Raw genomic sequence first — 27,155 nt, forward strand, 5'->3', positions numbered from 1 at the left:
TTAGAGCCTCTTGTTCAATCAACATCAAACTTTTGCTTCATTGATTAGAATGGACCAGGTCTCTGCCATAGACTCCCATTGAAGCACGGCATAAGTAGCACTCTATGAGTTGTGCATCCACTTACTTCTATGGAAATATTAACGTAGAAAAAAGCAGATTGCATCACTTGAACGAAATTATGTAAAATCATTTACACTTTTTTTTCCGCTGAAATACTGAAATGCACAAAGAGCAATATGTAATTAATATTGATTATCCGTACATATATAAAACTTGTCATTGCAGCATTTCTTGTGAAATTTTAGGGGAAGCCATGTTTCCTGTGTTTTTAAGCAAGCGTTACTGCAAAGTCAGTTTTCATACAAATGGATTTCCGTTAAAAATAAATAAATTCATGTCTAGTGAGGAGTTCAAATCTGGTTGGTTAAACTATACACTATACACTCGGCTATCAAGTGTATACATTTTCAAAGTGTACTATTATCTTAAATGGAACACTAGCGTTTTTTACTACACAGAAGTATTTGCCATTTTTTATAAATATATTTCATATCTTTTCGTTGCATTTTTTCAGTGTGAACACACTACTTACACTACAAAATGGCTTAGAATAGTGCAGAAGTATATGATTTGGGACTTAGCTACTGTGTTATTATCAGTTTTTGTCCTAACCAGCCATGACTGCACCAAACAACAGGACAATCTGTTGATCACTTTGTTTCTATTTCTGCATCGTTGTGCTGAGTAATCCTGCCCACAGTGAAATCTCAGTGGTCTAAAATCCTGCTCCACATAGCTGTATATTAAACATCAGTTATCACTGGCTGTGATTGTGCAGCAAATTTTAGTGTGCACAAAATAGTTTGCTTTATTTGCCAAAGTTTGCCAAAGATTGGTACCATCCATGAGATAAAAATGGGCCTCCTGTACTGCAATCTCTAAAAAATTAATTAAGATAAAGCCCCATCCTAATTGCAAACAAATGTGATTGGTCCATTCGTTTCATCGCTGCCAGTGCAAAAGAGAAAAAGAAAAAAGTAACATGTACCTGGTAGCCACATATTTGTAAATGTTTGATTCAGCAGTGGTCTGGATGACAATGGCATTCAGAGAAAGTTTAATAGGCATTACATTAAAAATACAGTGTGTAGTTAATAATATAATAAAACTAGATCATATAAGTCATCATAACTGGCTGTTGCAGCAGACCCCCATGTTTCATGATAACTGTCATTCTACAGCTCTTTTCTATGTCTACACTTTGAAAACAAAAAAAAAAAGAAAAAGAAAACAAAAAAGATTTTCACTGGGGCAGTACCCTCAAAGGTACACCTACTTGACACCTTAAGGTACTAATATGTGTCCAGTAGGGACAGATAAGGTACAAATTCTTTACAATTGACATGTAAAGGGTACAGTGGGCGAACCTTTTAGGGTAGTGAAAAGCTATTGTATCATTTGCATAAAGCTGAAATTTTCTAAACTTGTCGCTCACCATGGCTATCTCTGTCGACAACGGGCGCAGCAGCTCATGTCGCCGGAAGTCGCTGTGCTCTCATTAAAATTAATGGGATCGTGTCATAAACAGTGACCTTTACTGATGGGAGAGAGGCCTGCAGTTCCGTGGATGTTGTCCTTGGCTTTTTTGTGACTTCCTGGATGAGTTGTCGCTCTGCTCTTGGAGGAATTTTGGAAGGTCGGCCACTTCTGGGAAGGTTCACTCCTGTGCCAAGTTTTCTCCAATTGGAGATAATGGCTCTCACTGTGGTTCTTTGGAGTCCCAGAGCCTTTGAAACAGCTTTGTAACCCTTCAAAGACTGATGCATTTCAATCACATTATTCCTCATCATTTCTGGAATTTCTTTTGACCTTGGCATAGTGTGCTACTGGGTGAGACCTTTTAGCCAACTTCAAAAGTTCTATTTAGGTGTTGATTTGATTGAACAGGGCTGGCAGTAATTAGGTCTGGATGTGTCTAGTCCAGCTGAACCCCATTATAAATGCAGTTTCGTAGATTTGGGGATTTAGTAACAAACGGAGCAAATACTTCTTAACACAGGCCCAGTTGGTATTGGATAACTTTTTTGCTTCAATAAATAACTTTATCATTTAAAAACTGTATTCTGTGTTTACTCAGATTGCCTTTGTATTATGTTAGAGTTTGTTTGAATTTTTGAAACAATTTAGTATGAGATATACACAAAAACAGAAGAAATCAGGGCAAATACTTGTATGTTGTGTGATGCCGATGGCATTAAAAAAACGTAACCTGTATGTTATGTAGCCTGAGCCGCATTTTCTTTTATCTTGCCTAATTTTGTTCATGGTTTTTAAGTGTTAGGGCATGCATAAAGTGACATTATTTTTGTTGTTGATTTCAGCAAATTAATTTATATAAGCCTATTATATTTATTATCCAGTTTATTTCTTAATATAAAACATCACTTAAACAGAACATATATTACTCAGGTGGCAAACTTTGTCCATTATTTGTCCATAAGTATTGGAGGTCCAGACTTTAAAGCCCTTTATTTACTTTCCCTTATATTTAAAGTGATATGCCATATAAGCACAGGTAAGACCACAGATGACTCCTCATTACTGTGGTTAGGTCAATGTAGCTAGATCAGCCACAACATTAAAACCAACTACCTAATATCGTGTAGGTCCCCCTCGTGCCACCAAAACAGCTCTGAACCGCAAGGCATGGACTCCACATGACCTCTGAAGGTGTCCTGTGGTATCTGGCACCGAGACTTTAGCAGCAGATCCTTTAAGTTCTGTAAGTTGTGAGGTGGAGCTGCCGTGGATCGGACTTGTTAGTCCAGCACATCCCATAGATGCTCAATCGGATTGAGAAATTTGGAGGCCAAGTCAACACCTTGAACTCATTGTCATGTTCCTCAAACCATTCCTGAACAATTTTTTGAGTGTGGCAGGCCACTGCCATCAGGGAATACCGTTGCCATGAAGGGGTGTACGTGCTCTGCAACAATCTTAAGGTAGGTGGTATGTGTCAAAGTAACATCCACATGAATGCCAGGACCCAAGGTTTCCCAGCAGAACATTGCCCAGAGCATCACACTGCCTCCACAGGCCTGCCTTCTTCCCATGGTGCATCCTGCTGCCATCTCTTCCCCAGGTAAACGATGCACACCCACCCGGCCATTCACATGAACTAAAAAAAAAAAGATTCATCAGACCAGGCCACCATCTTCTATTGCTCCATGGTCCAGTTCTGACGCTCACGTGCCCAGTGTAGGTGCTTTCAGCGGTGGACAGGGGTCAGCATGGCCACTCTGACCATTCTGTGGCAACACAGCAAACTGCGATGCACTGTGTTTTCTGACACCTTTTTACCATGGCCAGCATTAAGTTTTTCATCAATTTGTGCTACAATAGCTCTTCTGTGGGATCGGACCAGACGGGCTAGCATTCGCTCCCCACGTGCATCAATGAGCCTAGGGCGCACATGACCCTGTCGCCGGTTCACCAGTTGTCCTTCCTTGGACCACTTTTGGTAGGTACTAACCACTGCATACCAGGAACACCCCACAATACCTGCTGTTTTGGAAATGCTCTGACCCAGTCATCTAGCCATCACAATTTGCCCTTGTCAAAGTTGCTCAGATCCAACCGCCTGCCCATTTTTCCTGCTTCCAACACATAAAATTCAAGAACTGACTGTTCACTAGCTGCCTAATATATCCCTACCTTTGACAGGCACCATTGTAACAAGATAATAAATGTTATTCACTTCACCTGTCAGTGGTTTTAATGTTGTGGCTTATCAGTGTATATATATATATATATATATATATATATATATATATATATATATTTTTTTTTTTTTTGCACAGTATACTCTACCGGTCAAAAGTTTTGAAACACTTACTCATTCTTTATTATAATTTTTTTTTTCTTCACATTTTAGAATAATAGTAAAGTCATTAAAACTATGGAATAACATAAATGGAACTATGGGAATTATGTTGTGACAAAACAAAATCCAAAATATATCAAAACTGTGTTATATTTTAGCATCTTCAAAGTACTCACCCTTTGCCTAGAATTCTCAGACATGTACTCTTGACATTTTCTCAACCAACTTCTTGAGGTATCACCCTGGGATGCTTTTTAAACAGTATTGAAGGAGTTCCCATCTATGTTGGGCACTTATTGGCTGCTTTTCTTTATTATTTGGTCCAAGTCATCAATTAAAAAAAAAAAATTATAAAAAAAAATAATGAATTACATTTTAGTTTTATAATAAAATAAAATAATATGGTGGCACAATTATATTTTTGTCTAAAAAACTAATTTCAAACATTTAAGTGTAGGGCTTTACTGGTTGTTTAGATCAGTGTTACTATCAGAAATAATTGGTAATAATTTCTTTAGTTATTAATTAATATTTAAATTAATTAACTGAATCTTACTCATTAAAGCCTCACACGGGGCACCAATTATTATGTAGGGCTTTACTGGTTGTTTAGATAAGTGTTACTATCAGAAATAATTAATAATTATTGCTTTAGTTATTCATTTTTAAATTAATTAATTGAATCTAACTCATTAAAACCTCATATGGGGCTCCAGTATATGTAGTGCGCTACGTTTAGGAGCGGGTTTGGTTATTAGCAATAATTAATAATTATCAAAGATAATTATTAATTATTAAAATCAATAGGGAATCAATGTTAGCTTTTTTTAATCCTTAAAATCAACAATTATCAAAGATAATCACTAATCATTAACATCGATAAAACATTCATTCAAATTAACACTAGCTTATTGATCCTTCAAAATCAACAATCATCAAAGATAATCATCAATTATCAAAAATCAATAGAATATTAATAAGGATTAATATTGCCGGAGCACCACCCTGGAATCAGGGACTAATAACCAGATAACATTAGATAATATAATATTAGATTGTTTTCTTAGGAAAATCGACATCCGAAGAATATCGATTTTCGGGAAAAAAAACAGTGAATGAAGGCTTGAATCCGAGCACTGACATCGCATCAGCATGACATAGGTGTATGCAAAACAAACCAAAACACTTCTCTTTGTAATATAACAAAGTTTATTTATGCAGTAATATCAATTAATAATTAATACAATGCAGTCAATAAACTTCTGACTTACAACTACAAACTAAACAGTGATATGATTAGATATGGAAATCAAAATAATCCTATAACACATGAGGGTGTGTGTGTGTGAGAGCGAGTGTGTGTATGTGTGGGTGTGTGTGTAAGGAGGGACGTGCATAAAATGGCGGACGTGACTCTCGTGGAGAGTATGTCATGCGAGACTTCCGGCCAGAGAATATGGCCGCGAATGTGGGCGGAGAGAAACCAGTCAATGGCGTCTACCAGTTACCACGTGTATAAGCTTGTACGATAGCTTAGGGACAAAGCTGAGCTTTATCACGAAGCTATCTACTAGCCAAAAATGTGTGCGAGAATGTTTGTGAGGGGTCGCGCGCGCGCGCGTGTGTGTGTGTGTAGTTAGTACGAGAGAGAGAGAGAGAATTAAGTGACGGCCCCAAAGCCGGTTTCGCGATCGTGGGAGAGCAGCTGTTAGTTTATCACTCAGAGACGTGGTGGACGGCTCGTAAACCGTCCCACGGTCTTTGATTCTTTAATGGATAAACTCAGTTTGCCGGTCTCACCCGCGATGGCAGAAATCCACAACAGTCCAATGTGGTTGGACTACAATACAGCAAATCTCATTCCTGATAATTAATACCCTGAGTATTAGCCGCAATGAGCGGACTCGGTGGTCCGTAAACTGTACAAGCAATAACCTTGATACACAAGAATAACACACTATAATATTCTATCTCTGCCCAGACGTAAACCTCTTACTTGAATCGTATGAGGACATAGAATGTGTGTTCATCCGTCCTTTAACTCCGACTCGGTTCCTCGAGGCTCGGGTGATGACGGGAGGCCATTTCCTCGCTCTGTCGGCAGGTGGTATGGCTGCTGATTCTCGGCGGGCTGGCGGAGAAATCAGCGACATCGACTTGATTGAATATGGAAGAGAAATCTTTTATCTCTTCACTTCTGCAGGCAAACGGATGAAGATGCGGATTGCTCAGCGGTCTCCTTCGGATCCGTTAGAATGTTCGGCGGAACACAGAGTAATCTCAACTCATCCAGCGAGATGGAGATTGTATGGCCACAGTTTCAAGTCGGACGTTACTTCCTTGTGCCACGAGGCTGCACCTGAGAGCAGCGATGAGCTGCGTCTATGAACGGCAAGCAAAGTTGCTGGAAGCAAATCCCAGAAGCATTTCAGAGGTATTTCTACTCCTGATGATGTCATAGTTGAGGTGTGTTCTGTTGTGTGCCTCATCAAATAGGAGTTGAGAGTTCGATCCTTTAGTGAGCAACGCCTCATGGGAATTGTAGTCTGTTTTGAACTCCCTTTGTTTGATTTTGGCACGGTTTTTATCAGTAAGATTTATGACTTGTTATATGAATACATGAGGCCCAACATAAGCATACGCCAAAACTTTTGACCGGTAGTGCATATGTGTATACAGCTCTGGAAAAAATTAAGATACCACTTCAAAATTATCAAAAAGTTTTAATGGATTTACTATTTATAAGTATGTGTTTGAGTAAAATGAATTTTTTTGTTTTATTCTATAAAGTACTGACAACACTTCTCTTAAATTCCAAATAAAAATATTGTCATTTAGAGCATTTATTTGCAGAAAATGACAACTGGTCAAAATAACAAAAAAGATGCAGTGTTTTCAGAGTTCAAATAATGCAAAGAAAACAAGTTAATATTCATTTTCAAACAACACAATACTAATGTTTTAACTTAGGAAAACTTCAGAAATCAATATTTGGTGGAATAACCCTGATTCCCTATCTGTCTCTCACTCAACGTTGTGTCGATGTAGTGACACTAAGGGTCACTCTTGGGAGCCCCAAACACCTCTGCTTTTTGAAAAAAGGCCAATGGGAATTGGCGAGTGGAATTTGCATGCCACTCCCCGGACATAGGAGTATAAAAGGAGCTGGTATGCAACCACTCTTTCAGATTTTCTCTTCGGAGCAGAGCGGTTGTGTTCAGCGAGCTGAATTACTCTGCCGATCCATTCACTTTGAAAAGCTGTTGGATTTATAGTGCATTACAGCGGCCTCTCCCACTCTTGCACTGTTGAAGTGCAGAGAACTCCCCTGGGTGCTTCAGCAGCTAAAAGAGTATATTCTTCCTACTAAAAGAGTATATATTTTCCCTTCTTAAAAGAGTGGCATTAACGGAGAGCGTCTTTTTAAAGATGCCTCTACGTTTGTGTGTATTTCCTGGTTGCGGTCGTTACCTCTCTGCTTCCGATGGCCATGATTGCGGTCTTACGTGCTTGGGCGCTGCCCACGCAGAGACAGCATTCATGGACGGGTCATGTTCTCACTGCGAGAGCGTGACCATAGCAATGTTGCGGTCGCGGTTTTTCCATTGTTAGAGGGAAAGACCACCCCAGCGGCTCCCCGCCTCGGTCCTTCTACCTACGGGATTGAGGCCACATCGGTTAGCACTGGGGGAGATTTGGGGACCCCAATGGGAGCCACTCCGCCGGGTAACTCCCACGGACCTCCCATTCTCCAGTACGCTCATTTGCCCCGCTGGGATGAGACTGCTGGCTCGTCTCAGGGTGAGTTCGCAATCTCGTTTCGGCGCTCGCGAAGTGGATGACGCTGTCTGACGCTGAGGACTCGACTGGGCTCCCACCTTCGGGTGTGGTCGCCCAGTCGCAGCCTGATGCACAGCTGGCAGCCATGCTTGCCCGGGCAGCTGCGTAGGCTGGAGTGGAACCCTCCACCCCTCCTGAACCCTTGCAGCCTGACGATTGGTTCCTGAGCCCAGAGCGCCCCAGGCCCTTTCTTCCCGGAGGTGCATGAGGAGCTCACGAGGTCGTGGCGGGCACCTTTCACTGCCTGGACCCGGTCTCTGAGCTCCTCCACTCTCACTACCCTCAATGGTGGGGCTGCCAAGGGGTACTCGGCGATTCCCCAGGTTGATAAGGTGGTTGCGGTGCACCTGTGCCCGCAAAATGCCACCACCTGGCGGGGCCGCCTGAGAACCCCGTCCAGCGCCTGTAGGATTATGTCGTCTTTTTAGGGATCAGGTGGTGAACCTGCAAGCACTGCCCCAGGAGGAGGCAGAACCAGCCTTGGCGTTGCTGTGTCCGGTGCATGCTTTACGCATCTATTTGGATTGCACGCAGAGCTTTAGAATCTCCGAGCAGATCTTTGTCTGCTTTGGTGGACAGCAGAAAGGAAGCACTGTCTCTAAACAGAGGATCGCCCACTGGATCGTTGACGCCATCATGATGGAATATCATGCTCAGGACATGAACCCCCTGTGGGGTTACGAGCCCACTCTACTAGGAGTGTAGCGGCCTCCTGGGCCCTGACCAGTGGCGCCTCTTTGGCAGACATCTGTGGAGCAGTGGGCTGGGCAACACCCAACACCTTTGCGAGGTTCTACAATCTCCGGGTTGAGCCGGTTTCGTCACGTGTATTGTCAGGTACGAGCAGGTAAGTTCCGGGACAGCTGGCCGGGTGTACTGCTTGCACATAGCACCTTTCCCCTCCCTTGAGGTGAAGACGTGTGCTTTTGACTCCCAGTTGTGTTCACAAGCTGTGATCCCTGGATGACTTTCCTCCTTAACCCTGTGGCAGACGAGTTTGTGGAGAAACTAGCTGCTGGCCCAGTACGTATGCTAATTAGGCCCTGTACTGGGGTAGATGCTCCACATGTGCTGATTCCCCGTAGGTGACCCATGTGATATCTTCCCCTAAATCGTTTCCCTGTTGGTAAACTGCGTCTTCCTTGGGCAGAGGCCCCTCTGCCCCAGTCATCATGTTTGTAGAAACTCCTCCCCCCTCGGGTAGGACCTACCATGCGACTCCACATGACATACTTCCGGTAAGAACATGTGATGTATTTCCACTCAAAATACCCCTCCCCCTTCTCTGGGTGGGGTGTGGTCTCCACGGTGTCTTCCCCTTTGGAGTGATACCCCCCCGACGTAGACATTTATGGCCCCCAGTCGGTTAACAAATTCCACTCTTTTTGGGGAGAAAAAAAGAGGAAAAGAGGCCATGGCTGGGCTAGCCTGTCCCTATTTGTTGGGCAGTCGACTTGTCCCTGAAGGACCATTCGATGCTCTTAAGAGCATTGGGGGAGGTTACATGACAGCCTGGTGCGCTGGCTACGAGGCACACAGTGGTCTGCCCGTCTCGCACCGCCAGTCCACGTAATATAGTTCAGCTAGTTGTGTCATTTTGTATAGGGACCCCTAGTGTCACTACATCGACACAACGTCAAGTGAGTGACAGACAGGGAACATCCTGGTTACTTTCGTAACCTCCATTCCCTGATGGAGGGAACGAGACTTTGTGTCCCTCAACACTGAACCACCCGCTGAAATGGCCGGGACCTTGTCTCGGCTCCTCAGCACAAAACCTGAATGAGTGGTTGCATACCAGCTCCTTTTATACCTGTATGTCTGGGGGAGTGGCATGCAAATTCCACTCGCCAATTCCCATTGGCCTTTTTTCAAAAAGCAGAGGTGTTTGGGGCTGCCAAGAGTGACCCCTAGTGTCACTACATCGACAAAACGTCAAGTGAGTGACAGATAGGGAATCAGGGTTATTCCACCAAATATTGATTTCTGAAGTTTTCCCTGAAGTTAAAACATTAGTATTGTGTTGTTTAAAAATGAATATGAACTTGTTTTCTTTGCATTATTTGAACTCTGAAAACACTGCATCTTTTTTGTTATTTTCACCAGTTGTCATTTTCTGCAAATAAATGCTCTAAATGACAATATTTTTATTTAGAATTTAAGAGAAGTGTTGTCAGTACTTTATAGAATAAAAGAAAAATGTTCATTTTACTCAAACACATACTTATAATTAGTAAATCCATTGAAACTTTTTGATAATTTTGAAGTGGTATCTTAATTTTGTTTTCGATCACAGCTTTCATACATCTTGGCATGCTCTCTACCAGTCTTTCACATTGCTTTTGGATGACTTTATGCCACTCCTTGCACCAAAATTCAAGCAGCTCTGCTTTGTTTGATGGTTTGTGACCATCCATCTTCCTCTTTATCAGATCCAGAGGTTTTCAATGGGGTTCAGGTCTGGAGATTGGTCTGGCCATGACAGGGTCTTGATCCGGTGGTCCTCCATCCACACATTAATTGACCAGGCTGTGTGGCATGGAGCACTGTCCTGCTGGAAAAAACAATCCTCAGAGTTGGGGAACATTGTCAGAACAGAAGGAAGCAAGTTTTCTTCCAGGATAACCTTGTACATGGCTTGATTCATGCGTCCATCACAAAGACGAATCTGCCCGATTCCAGCCTTGCTGAAGCACCCCCAGATCATCACCGATCCTCCACCTGGTCGTCTAATGGTTAGATGAAGACCTGGAGAGGCCTTCAAGCCACAGTGTCTTGCACCCACTGTGAAATTTGGTGGAGGATCAGTGATGATCTGGGGGTGCTTCAGCAAGGCTGGAATCGGGAAGATTTGTATTTGTGAAGGACACTTGAATCATCAAGCCATGCAAAGCATTCCCTCTCTTAGTCAAGTCAAACTTTATTTATAAAGCACATTTAAAACAACAGAGGCTGATCCAAAGTGCTGTACAATTTACAAATAAAACATATAAAAACAACCAAACAATATATAGTAAAAATGCAACCTTTACATAAAAACATTTTTTTTTTTTTTTTATTTGATCAGCAAACAGTACATTATATAGTATCAAAAGACATTGAATAAAAATAAGACTTAAGGGCAGATTTGAAAATAGCTGGGCAGGCTATTCCAAAGTTTTGGAGCAACAACAGAAAAGGCCTGATCACCCTTTGACTTGCGGCGCGAATGGGAGACAGATAAAACAAGCTGATTACCTGATCTGAGCATTCTTGGAGGAGAGTAAGAGTTCAGAAGGTCACTAATGTATCTAGGTGCAAGGCCAGAAAGGGCCTTCTATGCAAAGACAGCAATTTTAAAATCAATTCTGAACCTTATGGGAAGCCAGTGTTGAGAAGCTAATACAGGGGAAATGTGATCCCTCTTTTTAATCCCAGTTAAAAATCTAGCTGCCGCAGTTTGAACAATCTGCAGACAAGATATAGCAGATTGAGGCAGACTGATATACAGTGAATTGCAGTAATCCAGCCGTGATGTAATAAAAGCATGGATCACAGTTTCTAGGTCTTTTTACGAGAGAAACTGTTTTAGTTTAGCAATAGACCTTAGATGAAAGAAACCTCCCTTAACAACAGCACTGATTTGTTTGTCAAAAATTAAAGATGTGTCAAAAATAACCCCAAGATTTTTCACATGCTTTTGAATGTTGGAGGAAAGAGAACCTAACTGTGCTTCAAGGGCAGGAGGGGGTCTGGAAGAGCCTAAAACAATAACTTCAGTTTTGCCTTCATTTAACTGCAAGAAATTGTTTGCCATCCAACATTTGATGTCCTTAAGACATTTGAAGAGCACTTCAAAAGGGCAGCTACTGTCTGGTCTGACCAGTAAATAAAATTGGGAATCGTCAGCATAGCAGTGATAAGAGATATATTGTGACGAGGAGGAGGGCGGGGCCAGGCCGTGAGGACACACGGCTGGCCCTGAATTGGGCTAATCAGCCAGGAGGGGGATAAAAACGAGCAGGAGGCACCAGTCCACCGGAGAAGGAGCAAGCTGTCATCTGCCAGAGGGCAGAGGAGTGGTTGAGGACCGGGAGACAACGTGTCCGCAAACCAGCGAGCAAGTTTTTCTCTCTCTCTCTCCTCTCTCTCTGTTACTCCACCTCACACTTTCCCTCTCACCTTTCCCTCCCCTCGTCTCTCCCAGGGCTCCGGAAAGGTGGGGAAGACCTGCCAGCAGGCACGGCCGGAAGGGCAAAGCCCCCCCTCCAGGAAGGGAGGGGAGTGCATCATGCCGGGGGTTTCCCTGGCCTAAGTCGGGTGATGGAGGAGTGTGACGAGGAGGAGGGTGGGGCCAGGCCGTAAGGACACACGGCCGGCCCTAAATCGGGCTAATCAGCTGGGAGAGGAATAATGACTAGCCGGAGGCACCAGTTCGGAAGAGACACACACACGGCCGCGCTGCATGTGTGTCTGTTCGTTTATGTTTTATGTTGTTTTAAGTTAATTTATATAATTAAACCTTTATGTTGACTGTTCAGCTGGTTCCAACTCCTCCTTACCCAACCTTATACTGTTACAATTATATTTTTGAAAAACAGAGCCCAGGGGCAGCATATAGAGGGAGAAAAGTAAAGGACCCAAAATGGACCCCTGGGGTGCACCACAAGATAAGCGGGCTGATGTAGAGGAAAAATTCCCTATGCTCACAGAGAAGGACCTATCTCTCAAGTAAGAGGCCAACCACTGCAGGGCCACACCCTGAATGCCAACCACACTCTCCAAACGATTTAACAGAATTTTATGATCAGTATTATCGAATGCAGTGCTAAGATCCAATAAAACCAAAACTGCATATGACCCAGATTCCAGTGAAAGTAAAATATCATTAGTGACCTTCAACAGCAGGGATTCAGTACTATGTAAATTTCTAAAACCGGACTAGAAAATGTCTAAAATATGAAAAGAAATCAAAAGGGAATATAGCTGGGAATACACAACCAAGAGCTCTGAAATGAAAGGCAATTTGGAAATAGGCCTGTAGTTATTGAGCACAGTTGGACTGAGATGAGGTTTCTTAAGCAGAGGGTGCACAACAACATGATTAAAACTAGTAGGTACTACTCTATTTACTAGAGAGCTTTTAATGATAGCTGTCACATTTGAGCTTACAGTTTCAAAGACATCTTTGAAAAGACATACAGGAGTAACAACTTGAACACTTCCCCTTTAAAACTAAATCAATTAGCTGGGCTGAAGAGACTGTTTGAAAGCAAGTTAAATAACTGAGCAGCGGATACACCAGCGGTGGATTACATTTTAAGGGCTTAATGGACGACTTAATAACTTGGATTTTATTATCAAAAAATTGTGAACATTTTCACAGGTCTCAAGAGACGGATCAGGAAAGGCAACTAAAGAAGGGTTTAGCACCGAATCAATAGTTTTAAACAGTACTTTAGGCCTGTTTTTAGAGATGAACTTTGATTTGGTCTCTTTCACTGATCTTTGATAACTGATTAGACATGCCTTTAATAAATCATATGAAATCTGGAGTTTATCTTTCTTCCACTTATGCTCTGCCTTTCTGCACTCTTATCTGAGAGAGCGGGTGGAGTCATATAACCAAGGCTGACCCTTACCATTAACTTTCCAGGGCTTAAAAGGGGCAACAGAGTCAAGAATAAAAGAACATGATTTGTTAAAAACCTCAACCAGCTCTGCTGTACCCATATCATGAGAGAGAGTATCTGTAAAGTGAACCTGATAATAATCTGAAAATAGACTGGCAGTAGAGGAGTGAATAGAACGAGAGTAGCATTGAGGCTTATAAATAGGTGAAGAACATGAAAAAACAGATTCAAACACAACTGGAATATGGTCTGAAATAGAAGCATCAAACTTTTCCAGATTGGTTACAGAAAAACCAAAAGACATCACCAGATCAAGTGTATGACCCAAATTTTGAGTAGGGCCAGAGACTGATTGTGTGATATTCAGGGTTTCCACAAGGCATGACAAATATTTTACCAAAGGTTTAGATGGACAACAAAGGTGGATATTGAAATCCCGTGAATCAACAGTCTATCACAGTGAGAAACAATGTCAGAGAGAAACTTCGAAAATGTATGACTAAAGTCCTTATTGAATTTTGGAGGCCTGTACACTAATGCACATAGAATATGAACTGTACCTCAAAACTCAAAAACATGTCCATAGGCAGAATTTTACATTTGAAATTTCTTCTAAAAATAGTGGCAATGCCACCACCATGTCCAGAAAGCCTTGGGGAGATGAAAAAAAGCACAGTCTGGGGGGGGGGGAGTTCGCAGAGAGAGGTGAAGTCACCAGAGTTAAGCCAGGTCACAGTAACAAATAAAAAGTAATGAGTGTGACAAAGTCATTTAAAATAAAGGATTTGTTTGATATCGACCTTGCATTCACTAAGGCCATCTTAACTGTGAGAGGCTCTGTGATCTTAGCAGAGATAGTAGTTGAATACTTCAACAAACTGAGATAATCATGATTCACTCTCCGATTCTCAACAACAGACCAGGCGAGGATGCGGTGAGATGAAGACCAAATTACCGGTATGTTGTAGCTGTCTGGGGAAACAACCGACAACCTCTTGCTCAAATTACTCAGAGATCCTCGATGTGCATACCGTGGACAATGTGTAATTCTCAGGGCAGCACACTGATTATAAATTCCAGCAGGAAGACGATATGAGGAATTCAAGTGATGCAAATCCATGGATGAGTAAATAAAGGTCATATTGGGAAAAATAAGACAGTCTGTGTCCAGTGCAAAGCAGCGTGTTACCAGCTGTGGATGGTGAAGATCACTCATAAAACTCCAACAAGCCAGAGCGAGAAGCAAAAACTAATCCATCATTACCAGCCCATCTGCACACCCAGATTTAGTGTCCGTGTTGACCAGCACACCCAGAGCAGATGAGGCAGAGATCAAGCAGCCTGTTAAGGGCTCCAATCTGGCCCGCAAAACAACCAGCGACGAGCAAGAAAGTGTCCAATTACTCACAGGTAAGCCAGAGTTGGCCGGGTAACAAGGTGGCGAGGGCAAGTTAGGCTGGTGGAGTCTTTTTGCCCAGTTGGAGATAAATATTCAGATCAACACCGAAGGCGATCCCAAACCGATGAAAAGACAGCAGTCCATAAAGAGACAAAAATGTATTTAATGAAAGGTTGCTCCAAGCAAAAAGCATAAAAACATAAAAACCACATCAAAGAGACCAGAGAGCAGTGGCAGACAAACACGCCAACGTACACTCAACCGGATCAACCAGAAAGACATTGTCTTAGGTCAATTAGGATCACTACTTTATTTAAAAAATGTGAAATGTCAGAATAATAGTAGAGAGAATGATTTATTTCAGCTTTTATTTCTTTCATCACATTCCCAGTGGGTCAGAAGTTTACATACAATTTGTTAGTATTTGGTAGCATTGCCTTTAAATTGTTTAACTTGGGACAAAGGTTTGGGTAGCCTTCCACATGTTTCTCACAATAAGTTGCTGGAATTTTGGCCCATTCCTCCAGACAGAACTGGTGTAACTGAGTCAGGTTTGTAGGCCTCCTTGCTCACACACGCTTTTTCAGTTCTGCCCAAAAATTTTCTATCGGATTGAGGGCTTTGTGATGGTCACTCCAATACCTTGACTTGCCATTTTGCCACACCTTTGGAGGTATGCTTGGGGTCATTGTCCATTTGGAAGACCCATTTGCAACTGAGTTTTAACTTCCTGGCTGTCTTGAGATGTTGCTTCATTATATCCACATAATTTTCCTTCCTCGTGATGCCATCTATTTTGTGAAGTGCACCAGTCCCTCCTGCAGCAAAGCACCCCCACAGCATGATGCTGCCACTCCCATGCTTCACGGCTGGGATGGTGTTCTTCGGCTTGCAAGCCTCACCCTTTTTCCTCCAAACATATCAATGGTCATTATGGCCAAACAGTTCAATTTTTGTTTCATCAGACCAGAGGACATTTCTCCAGAAAGTAAGATCTTTGTGCCCATGTGCACTTGCAAACTGTAGTCTGGCTTTTTTTTTTCATGTTATGTCGATATAGGACTTGTTTTACTGTGGATATACAGTGGTGTGAAAAAGTGTTTGCCCCCTTCCTGATTTCTTATTTTTTTGCATGTTTGTCACACTTAAATGTTTCAGATCATCAAACAAGTTTAAATATTAGTCAAAGATAACACAAGTAAACACAAAATGCAGTTTTTAAATGAAGGTTGTTATTATTAAGGGAAAACAAAATCCAAACCTACATGGCCCTGTGTGAAAAAGTGTTTGCCCCACCTGTTAAAACATAACTTAACTGTAGTTTATCACACCTGAGTTCAATTTCTCTAGCCACACCCAGGCCTGATTACTGCCACACCTGTTCTCAATCAAGAAATCACTTAAATAGGACCTGCCTGACAAAGTGAAGTAGACCAAAAGATCTTCAAAAGCTAGACATTATGCCGAGATCCAAAGAAATTCAGGAACAAATGAGAAAGAAAGTAATGGAGATCTATCAGTCTGGAAAAGGTTATAAAGCCATTTCTAAAGCTTTGGGACTCCAGAGAACCACAGTGAGAGCCATTATCCACAAATGGCGAAAACATGGAACAGTGGTGAACCTTCCCAGGAGTGGCCGGCCGACCAAAATTACCCCAAGAGCGCAGCGACAACTCATCCAAGAGGTCACAAAAGACCCCACAACAACATCCAAAGAACTGCAGGCCTCACTTGCCTCAGTTAAGGTCAGTGTTCATGACTCCACCATAAGAAAGAGACTGGGCAAAAATGGCCTGCATGGCAGAGTTCCAAGACGAAAACCACTGCTGAGCAAAAAGAACATTAAGACTCATCTCATTTTTGCCAGAAAACATCTTGATGATCCCCAAGACTTTTGAGAAAATACTCTGTGGACTGACGAGACAAAAGTTGAACTTTTTGGAAGGTGTGTGTCCCATTACATCTGGCGTAAAAGTAACACCGCATTTCAGAAAAAGAACATCATACCAACAGTAAAATATGGTGGTGGTAGTGTGATGGTCTGGGGCTGTTTTGCTGCTTCAGGACCTGGAAGACTTGCTGTGATAAATGGAACCATGAATTCTGCTGTCTACCAAAAAATCCTGAAGGAGAATGTCCAGCCATCTGTTTGTGACCTCAAACTGAAGTGAACTTGGGTTCTGCAGCAGGACAATGATCCAAAACACACCAGCAAGTCCACATCTGAATGGCTGAAGAAAAACAAAATGAAGACTTTGGAGTGGCCAAAGTCAAAGTCCTGACCTGAATCCTATTGAGATACTGTGGCATGCCCTTAAAAAGGCAGTTCATGCTCGAAAACCCTCCAATGTGGCTGAATTACAACAATTCTGCAAAGATGAGTGGGCCAAAATTCCTCCACAGCGCTGTAAAAGACTCATTGCAAGTTATCGCAAACACTTGATTGCAGTTGTTGCTGCTAAGGGTGGCCCAACCAGTTATAAGGTTTAGGGGGCAATCACTTTTTCACACAGGGCCATGTAGGTTTGGATTTTGTTTTCCCTTAATAATAACAACCTTCATTTAAAAACTGCATTTTGTGTTTACTTGTGTTATCTTTGACTAATATTTAAACTTGTTTGATGATCTGAAACATTTAAGTGTGACAAACATGCAAAAAAAAAATAAGAAATCAGGAAGGGGCAAACACTTTTTCACACCACTGTAGATACTTGTCTACCTGTTTCCTCCAGCATCTTCACAATATCCTTTGCTGTTTTTCTGGGATTGATTTGCACTTTTCGCACCAAACTACGTTCATCTCACGTACAAGGTTATCCTGGAAGATAACTTGATTCCTTCTGCTGACAATGTTCCCCAACTCTGAGGATTGGTTTTTCCAGCAGGACAATGCTTCATGCCAAACAGCCAGGTCAATCAAGGTGTGGATGGAGGACCACTGGATCAAGACCCTGTCATGGCCAGCCCAATCTCCAGACCTGAACCCCATTGAAAACCTCTGGAATGTGATCAAGAGGAAGATGGATGACCACAAGCCATCAAACAAAGAAGAGCTTCTTGAATTTTTGTGCCAGGAGTGGCATAAAGTCACCCAACAGCAATGTGAAAGACTGGTGGAGAGCATGCCAAGATGCATGAAAGCTGTGATTGAAAATCAGGGTTATTCCACCACATATTGATTTCTGAAGTTTTCCTTTAAAACATTAGTATTGTGTTGTTTAAAAATGAATATGAACTTGCTTTCTTTGCATTATTCGATGTCTGAAAACACTGCATCTTTTTTGTTATTTTGATCTAAATGCTCTAAATGACAAAATTTTTATTTGGAATTTAAGAGAAATATTGTCAGTACTTTATAGAATAAAACTAAAATGTTCATTTTACTCAAACACATACCTATAAATAGTAAATCCAGAGAAACTGATAATTTTGCAGTGGTCTCTTATTTTTTTCCAGAGCTGTATATACAGTATTCACTCACTGGCCACTTTATTAGGTACACCTGTACATCTACTTATTCATGTGATTACCTAATCAGCCAATTGTGTGGCAGCAGTGTAATGTATAAGATCATGCAGATATGGGTCAGGAGCTTCAGTTAATGTTCACATCAACCATCAGAATGGGGAAAAAAATGTGATCTCAGTAATTTAGACCGTGGCATGATTGTTGGTGCTAGACGGGCTGGTTTGAGTTTTTCTGTAACTGCTGATCTCCTGGGATTTGCACGCACAACAGTCTCTAGAGCGTATAGAGAATGGTGCGAAAAACAACCAGTGAGCAGCAGTTCTGTGGACGAAAATGCCTTGTTGATGAGAGAGGTCAACGGAGAATTGCCAGACTGGTTTGAGCGGACAGAAAGGCTATGGTAACTCAGATAACCCCTCTGTACAAATGTAGTGAGCAGAATAGCATCTTAGAATGCACAACATGTCGAACCTTGAGGCAGATGATCTACAACAGCAGAAGATCATGTTGGGTTCCACTTCTGTCAGCCAAGAACAGAAAACTGAAGCAACAATGGGCCTACCAATTGTGTACCTCAGCAGAAATCCAGATTTGTCAGATCAGGCGATGTTTTTCCAATTGTCTACTGTCCAGTTTTGGTGAGCCTGTGCCCACTGCAGCCTCAGTTTCCTGTTCTAAGCTAACAGTATTGGTACCCAGAGGGCTCTTCTGCTGCTGTAGACCATTCGCCTCAATGTTTGACGTGTTGTACATTCAGAAATGCTTTTCTGCATAGAACTGCTGTAACGTGTGGTTATCTGGGTTACTGTCACCTTCCTGTCAGCTTGGACTCTGTCTGACCATTATCCTCTAACCTCTGTCATTAACAAGCTATTTTCGCCCACAGAACTGCTGCTCACTGGATGTTTTTTGTTTTTCGCACCATTCTCTTTACACTCTAGAGACTGTTGTGCGTGAAAATCCCAGGAGATCAGCAGTTACAGAAATACTCAGACCAGGCCATCTGGCACCAACAATCATGCCACGGTCTAAATCACTGAGATTACATTTTTCCCCATTCTGATGGTTGATATGAATATTAACTGAAGCTCCTGACACATATCTGCCTGATTTTATACATTACACTGCTGCCACATCATTGGCTGGTTAGATAATCACATGAATAAGCAGATGTACAGGTGTACCTAATATATATATATATTATATATATCTTGTCGGGCACTTCTCCTTACAGTCTAGCTGATCCCACAAAAGCTCAATGGGCTTAAGATCCATAACACACTTTTCCAATTATCTGTTGTCCAATGTCTGTGTTTCTTTGCCCACTCTAACATTTTCTTTTTGTTTTTCTATTTAAAAAGTGGCTTTTTCTTTGCAATTCTTCCCATAAGGCCTGCGCCCCTTAGTCTTCTCTTTACTGTTGTACATGAAACTAGTGTTGAACGGGTAGAATTCAATGAAGCTGTCAGCTGAGGACATGTGAGGTGTCTATTTCTCAAACTAGAGACTCTGATGTACTTATCCTCTTGTTTAGTTGTACATCTGGTCTTCCACATCTCTTTCTGTCCTTGTTAGAGCCAGTTGTCCTTTGTCTTTGAAGACTATAGTGTACACCTTTGTATGAAATCTTCAAAACAATGATTGACTGACGAGTTTCTAGAGAAAGCTGTTTCTTTTTTGCCATTTTTGACCTAATATTGACCTTGAGACATGCCAGTCTATTGCATACTGTGGCAACTCAATAATGTATTGGTGGGTTTTTGTTAAATGTGAGCCAAAATCATCACAATTAAAAGAACCAAAGACTTAAACTACTTCAGTCTGTGTGCACTGAATTTATTTAATACACGAGTTTCACAATTTGAGTTGAATTACTGAAATGAATGAACTTTTCCACGACATTCTAATTTATTGAGATGCACCTGTATATTGTATTTATGAAAAAATAGCTGCCTAAACACATATAGAAACTTTAACTACAACTGACACAGTTTTAATAAAAATTAGGTTTTCTACCTAATAGATTATTTAACATGAAACTATTATCCATTTGTCAAAATTCCACAGTTACTATTACTACTGTAAAATCCTGATTATTTTTAGTAAAGGTTATGATGTGTAATTTGAAAACCTTTATTTTGGCACATGGCACAGCGTTGTCTCTTTTTTTTTGCAGTGCTGTTTAACATGTCTTGCTGTTTGAGAGATTTGATTTCCTACATAGTGCTTTAAACTAGAAAATTCTCACAAGAATTTAAATGGATCGCATGAGTTTTGTGGTCTGCACTGCGATATTAAGGGAAAGCCTGGTTGATGCACGCTCCAGAGGTGCAGTAGATTAGAGCAGAGCGGATCCATCGTGCAAGTGGTTCTGTGATGGCTCGCGCCACACTCATGCGAAAACTAGGCTGCAATTGCACTGCGGAAATGTGCGTTTAAGATGAGAAGCATATTTAGTGCGTAAAGCACCAAACGCTGCTTGCTCCATTGAAATTTTTCAATGGAGCAAGGACCCTGCCATTGTTCTTTCCCTGCTGTCCACGACCCACCAGTTCAGAAAAACTGCACTACATCATGAGCATTATGTTGAGAGAGCTGCCTTGTCACGATAGAACAGTTGAAGTCCTCTTTGCTTCGCGCCGAGTTGTATTTGCGGTATTGGAGGAATTGTACATAGTTTTATGAAATGCTGCCAGGAGCAGCAACTGATTCAAATAGATTAAATAACAGATTTAATAAATAATGACAATGACTTCATTGAAATATTCATAGTGCAGCTCTATACCAGTGCATACAGCAACTGGTTTAGCTGGACTGAATATTGTATGTGAATAAGAAAGGGTTTTGCGCTTTTGGTGCCCCTGAGTGTCATAAAGAAAGCAAACAAATGTCACTTAATAGGATTAGCACAGTTCTGTCATTGCTTGTTCTTATTATTGCTTCACAATTGCTCAGTTTTCATTATTATGTCATTATTGCTGTGTACTCTGCTCTGCTCTCTGTTGTGTGTCAGTCCACAGCTCATATGTTTTGGTGAAGAATTACTGGATCTCAGTCCATATCTGGCAAAGTGCTCTAATGATGTGCTCCATCTGTTCTGCTTTCTGAAGTTTGCTTGTATTAACGCTGATGTTGCCACTCTGTCTGTGTTATAAAACTGAGAAACACTGCTATTCAAAATGACTGGGGAATCATTGGAGAAGTGATACAGTTATTTCAGGAAATGATGTCACAGCAAAAATCCATGCCATCCATCATCAAACAAGTGGCAAGCAGAAAGGAACTGCATCCCGAAAACATATTTAGTTTCCTGCTATTTAGCAGATGCATTTCTTTGAAAAGTACAGTATATTAAGATAGTGGTCCACTAACCGATGTTTGCACCACTTTTAGTTGTTTGCATCATTTACATAATAGTTCAAAAGCTGTTTCTGAAAATTGATTCCTTCAGAATTTCTTAAGCATTTCTTGTTCTTTTGGCATTCTATAGTGTTTATGAAGTATGAATCTAGTGCAAGTGAAGCATGAGATAATATTTATTCTCACTGGTTGTTGTTTTATGGAATTAAGTCATGTTAAATGTTTTTAATATTAAGCATTTTATAATGTCCAAATAGACTGCCATTTGATGTCAACAACAAAGCAATATGGAAAGCATTTTCTCCTCCCTTTTAAAAGTTGATAAGCCTGTTTATTTTGCTGTCCTGAATTGTATTATTTGCATTTTCCTTTTTTTTCCCTGCTCTTCACAACCCACAATAGACCTATGACACATTTTTGGGGCACAACCCACCAGTTGAAAACCACTGGTATACAGTGACCCCAAAAAGAATTTGGGCACTTTTTGACATTTAAGCCACATTTAAAAATGTAAGAAAAGGGTAATGTCATGAGGAATCAAATTCTCCTTGATATTTTGACATATAAGAGGTCTTTCTACTTTAAAAACATACCGTAAATTTCAGAACTCAAAACTTAATCCCCAATGCAATAAAAGCATTTATTGAAACCATGCTGCAAAAAACGTCTCGTCCTCTACTTCTGCAACTTCCCTACATCATTTGGGGGCCCATTAATTCATGACCGCCTCTACAGCTCAAAAACATCAACGCCTACTTCACATCATTGCACTTCTCGCCCACTGGTGCTTCAGTTTGTAAACTGAGAGCGAAGGACAAACAAGGCCTACTGTGGCCTACTAACTATTCCTGAACACCAAAGGGGACCCATCTGGACTTTTTTCAAATATTTTTGTATTTAAACATGAACAGACAGACATCTTTGACCACTTGATGCATATCTTGCGCCACTTTTAAAAGACGTGGTGTCAAGTTACAACTCTGAAGAGGACAAACCCATCATGGACGCTTTCTTTCACCGATATGTGCTATACACCAACAATTTTTAATTGTTGGTGTATGAAAACACGCGCTGGATGGACGTCTTTGACCATTAAGATGCGTTTCCGGCGATGTGCATTTCAGTGTAGGAAGATACTGGAAACTGGATGTGTGTGCATCTAGTTTACACCGTGCTTTGGACTATGTATAGTATGTGCATCATGTGGATGTGTCTTCATTGTATTTCAGCGTGGATTGCATGTTTTTTCGGCGATCAGCATGGATTGCTCGTGAACAGTCATAAAACAATTCAAGCTTTGCAAAGGAACTGTTATTGAAGGATGTGGCAGTTTATAGTGCTGACACCCTGTTTACACCAGCCGCGTCCGTTGACGCGACACAACGGCTTGAGGCTGTATACATCGGGCGCATCGACATAAACTTTCTAAACCGTTTATTTGTGTTGTTGGCAGTAGTAGTGCCAGCACGTGCAGCACAAAATGGAACGGGACATTTGTTTACTGTCAGCGCAACGTGATGTGCCGCAACGGATGCTTCCATGGTAGACAGCATCATTGATTATAATGGGTTCTATTGCTTTTGACATGATGTGACTCTCGTGTCCAGTGTAGACAGGGTTAGAGTGTTAACAATTGTGCTTGAGATGAACAGTTTAATGTATACAGATGCAATGTGTTGTATGTGCGTTATGTGTATACCCTGAAATTTAGTTTTATAATCTTGTGGAGCTTCTTCATTTTCTTCAGACTGAGTTTAAAAAATGGCTGAATTTGAGGCGCTTAGGCCATAACCGAGCGTTTCAGAGAGAAGGCCAGAGACGGTGGCAAATTATCATGGATATTACTAAATTATGACTGTTTTAATGCAAAAAAAAAAAATAAAATAAATAAATAAATAAATAAACTTTACAAACATTATCAATGGACCTCAGGGAAGATAATAAAACAATAAAAAAAAGAGCATTTCATGACCCCTTGAATGTTGGTTGGATGGCCCGCGTTGTCATCACGTAGACTTAAGCACTGGTACATATTTATATATAAAATTATTTTGGGTTTGCTTCCCTTATATTTACAGCAGTATATCATTCAAAAAGGTGTAAAGAATTATGGTCTTCGTTCACAAGATTATTATCTTTTAAATATCCCAAAAGTCCGTACAAATATGGGTAAAAGGGCGTTTAGTTATGCTGCTCCATTTGATTGGAACCAGTTACAAGATAAATTATGTTTTAAAGAGTTGGTCTCTCTAAATGAATTTAAGGGTATCTTAAATTATTTGGTTTCAGATTTACCTGATTGTAATTGTTTAAAGTGATATGTGTACATTTTGTATATGTAATTAATGTATTTGTTTTATGTTTAAATTATTTTTGTTTTATCTAAGTGTGCTGCCTGTCTTGGCCAGGACCCTCTTGTAAAATAGATTTTAAATCTCAAAGAGTTTTTATTTCTGGGTTAAATAAAGGTTAAAAAAAAAAAAAAAAAAAAATCACAGTGGCAAGAAAAAGTATATGAACCCTTTACCTGCATTCATGTATACATTTGTCCTGAAATCTGGTTTGAACTTCATCTAAGTTAAAATAATGAACAAACACAATCGGTTTTAACTAATAACACACAAATTATTGTACTGTTCTTGTACATACTGAATACATCATTCAAACATTCAGTGTAGGTTGGAAAAAATATGTGAACCCCTAGGCTAATGACATCAACAAAAGCTAATTAGAGTCAAGAGTTGGCAAACCTAGCATCCAATTTATGAAACGAGATTGGAGGTGTGATATGTGTGATTTATTCACAATATGGCTGCATCCGAATCCAAAAGTAGCTACCTCGTTGCCTTGCTGACCTATGAGTCAATGACTTAACAGACAGCGTTTGCCTATGAAGGTACCTCTGGAAACCGGTTTCGGACAGGCTTCCTAGGCAGTGCTACATCACATCATTGCTAGAATACCGGCATTCATTAAGTCAAACTGAACCACAAAGGTCTAATAATCTACAACAAAATCAAGAGAGTTTTGGCGATAACCATGCATATGCTACTACTACTTTCTCGCTAGAAATGGAATCAAAAGTTGAAAAAGTGGAAAAATTTACATTTATACACAAACTAGCAATAAACTGCCTCTATGGCCGCCATTTTCTTTCTTCAGTTCAACTGCTGTGGATCCGCATGCACAGGATTTTGGGATTTGATAGGCAGTGAAGGATACATCTATGCTGCCTTCAAAAAAACAGTCAGATGAAGGTATCTCAGTAGACAGGATGTGACAAGAACATTGGATTTGGACGTGTCTTGGTCCCTTCCTACCTCCGTATACAGCCTCCGGAGGCAGCATTTTCCTGGTTACAGACGCAGCCTATATGTGTGAATGTGTGCATCTGTGTGTGCTCTTACCCGAGTGTGCGTACGTATATGCATTTTAAGGCCGTCGTTCTTGCTGAAGGCCTTGTCACAGTATGGACACTGATACGGTCGCTCCCCTAAAGTCAGACAAACAAAAACAAATGTATCAGACCTTCAGAAATCATCTGACACAATCTACAGTACACATGCAAACATATCTAGCTAATGTAAGCAGCCTTACATTTGATGAAATATGCAGTATTTAAATGAAATACAAATTTAAATTTTTGAGGTTTCTGGAAATATGGAATATGGATTATGTTGAGTGTATGATAACATGTTTATGGGTAATTCATCCTGAAAAATTAAATGTATTATTACAAACTACACTTAAAGCAAATTCATTCCATTTGTATTCTACTTAAATTCAAATGTATCAAGTAAATAAGAATTTAAAAAGGATTTCCAAATCAACTCTGAATGGTCGCACTACCTTGGATGTGCTTTGAGATACTTTGAAGGTACAGCCCTGCGCCATAAGGCTGGACCTTAAGGCAAAACTTTCATAAAAATGTGTTTCACGTTTTTGTTTCCACATATCCAATGCTTAGTTTGTGTCTGTTTTGTATCCCAGGATCAAGTACAGCTTAACTGGGGATTCATGGATAGAGCTGCATATTGATATTACAATCAGATATCGCATGTATGTATGCATGTATGCAAACAGAAAAGACTTTAATCTTTGCTCTTCAATAAATGTAGTAAATATATAAGCAATTTTGCCCAAATGCCATCTGATTTTTGGCTACATGAAGTCTGGAATAATATGTCCACAAGGAATATAAAATATGAAACAGGATTTCCAAATCAATACTCCGTGCCTCCTTAGGATACCACTTTTCCTCTCCAGAAACGCAAAACCAAACCCACAGGAACTCTGTATTGTGGTTATATCTCCACCATCTCGAACCGGAGTGACCTGAAGTGGGTGGGGTCAGTTAAACCCCACCCCTCATTGGATCAAAGAGTTGCAGGTCTGAGTGGCCGAGATACCATCTGAGCGTGCTCAAAGTATCACCACAAAAGAGGAGTGACATGCTGTCAATCTGAGAGTGGATGCACACGTGGGTCTGCTTTAGATAAAACTGACCAGGTTGCAGATAGCAGGGTAGTTGTGATAGCATTCTGCAATCCTGCACTATGAAGTCACTTACGAAAACAGCTGCATCATAGGCTCAATTCTGTACTTCTATATTTTGTAGTCTGAAAACACTACTAATTAGCAAAATAATTAGTTCAGTTTTCAGTCAGACAATCAGTTTTCAATTGGTTTGGTTTCAGGACCCAGATTTAAAATTGGACATCAGTTAGGACCAAACACCATTCCAAAACTGTTTCACTGGACCAAGGGGTCAAGAATTGGCTAGCAGGAAGGAATTGGTTAAAATATATTTGATAGAGCTCTGTAACTGCAACTGTTATGGATACAAATTATCTCACTGGTACTGCTTCTGTTGCTCTGGCTTGTTGTGTAGGAATTATTTAGCAAGTCTTACAAAGGACGTAAAATATCAAGCTCACATAACCGTGAGATCAGCAATCGTCAGAAGGAAGTTGAAAGAAAATCAGGCACGTGAAACAAAGCTCTATTCTCATTACAGGCCTTTCTGGGCTAATTAAATAAGGGTTCTCTGGATGGAGAATGACTCCCATTGGAATAAGTAATGCGCCTGGCAATTGGAGCAGCCCCACAGAGAGATGTGAAATGGCAAAACATAACTTAATAAGATACTGCCTTTAGAGAGATGCCAATAGCTGTGTTCCTGTGTGTGCGTCCTGATTGTGCAACAATCTGTTTTCCAATTCACTTTCTTGTTAATGCAATCTCTTGAGGGAATAATTGTTGGATTCAAAAAAGTGGTGTAATTATTAGGTATTATTAATTAGATAAACTAAAAGATTGGGCAAGGAAAACTTTTTTGCTGCCCTTTCAATAATAAGGTTAATTAGCTCAGCTTCAGGGAGGAATGCACATGAGATCGTTCATGAGCCAAACGAATCTGTCAAGATGTTACAAATTATCCAAAATTGTGTTGATTTGATGGTGACAAGCTTCCAATGTACTTCCATAATCTGGCTGTAATGCACAGTGCAAATATAGATAATTTAAGCCTCATATGTAATCCAGTGAACATATTTCTTCTTAATGGAAATTCTGCTGCTTCCACATCCTCCA

At 40.7% G+C, this 27,155-nt stretch overlaps 1 protein-coding gene across 2 annotated transcripts in view; it reads right to left on the reverse strand.

The window, feature by feature from the left end:
• Positions 1 to 27,155, reverse strand: part of LOC127420033 (PR domain zinc finger protein 5-like) — a 147,541-nt gene that overhangs the window by 32,456 nt on the left and 87,930 nt on the right. For both annotated transcript variants that reach the window (XM_051661967.1, XM_051661966.1), the window contains one exon: positions 24,971 to 25,056. In XM_051661967.1, the coding sequence (XP_051517927.1) occupies positions 24,971 to 25,056 (86 nt within the window). The remainder of the gene's footprint in view (positions 1 to 24,970; positions 25,057 to 27,155) is intronic.

This window comes from Myxocyprinus asiaticus, chromosome 29, assembly GCF_019703515.2.
Source record: "Myxocyprinus asiaticus isolate MX2 ecotype Aquarium Trade chromosome 29, UBuf_Myxa_2, whole genome shotgun sequence".
Classification (NCBI taxonomy): Eukaryota; Metazoa; Chordata; class Actinopteri; order Cypriniformes; family Catostomidae; genus Myxocyprinus; species Myxocyprinus asiaticus.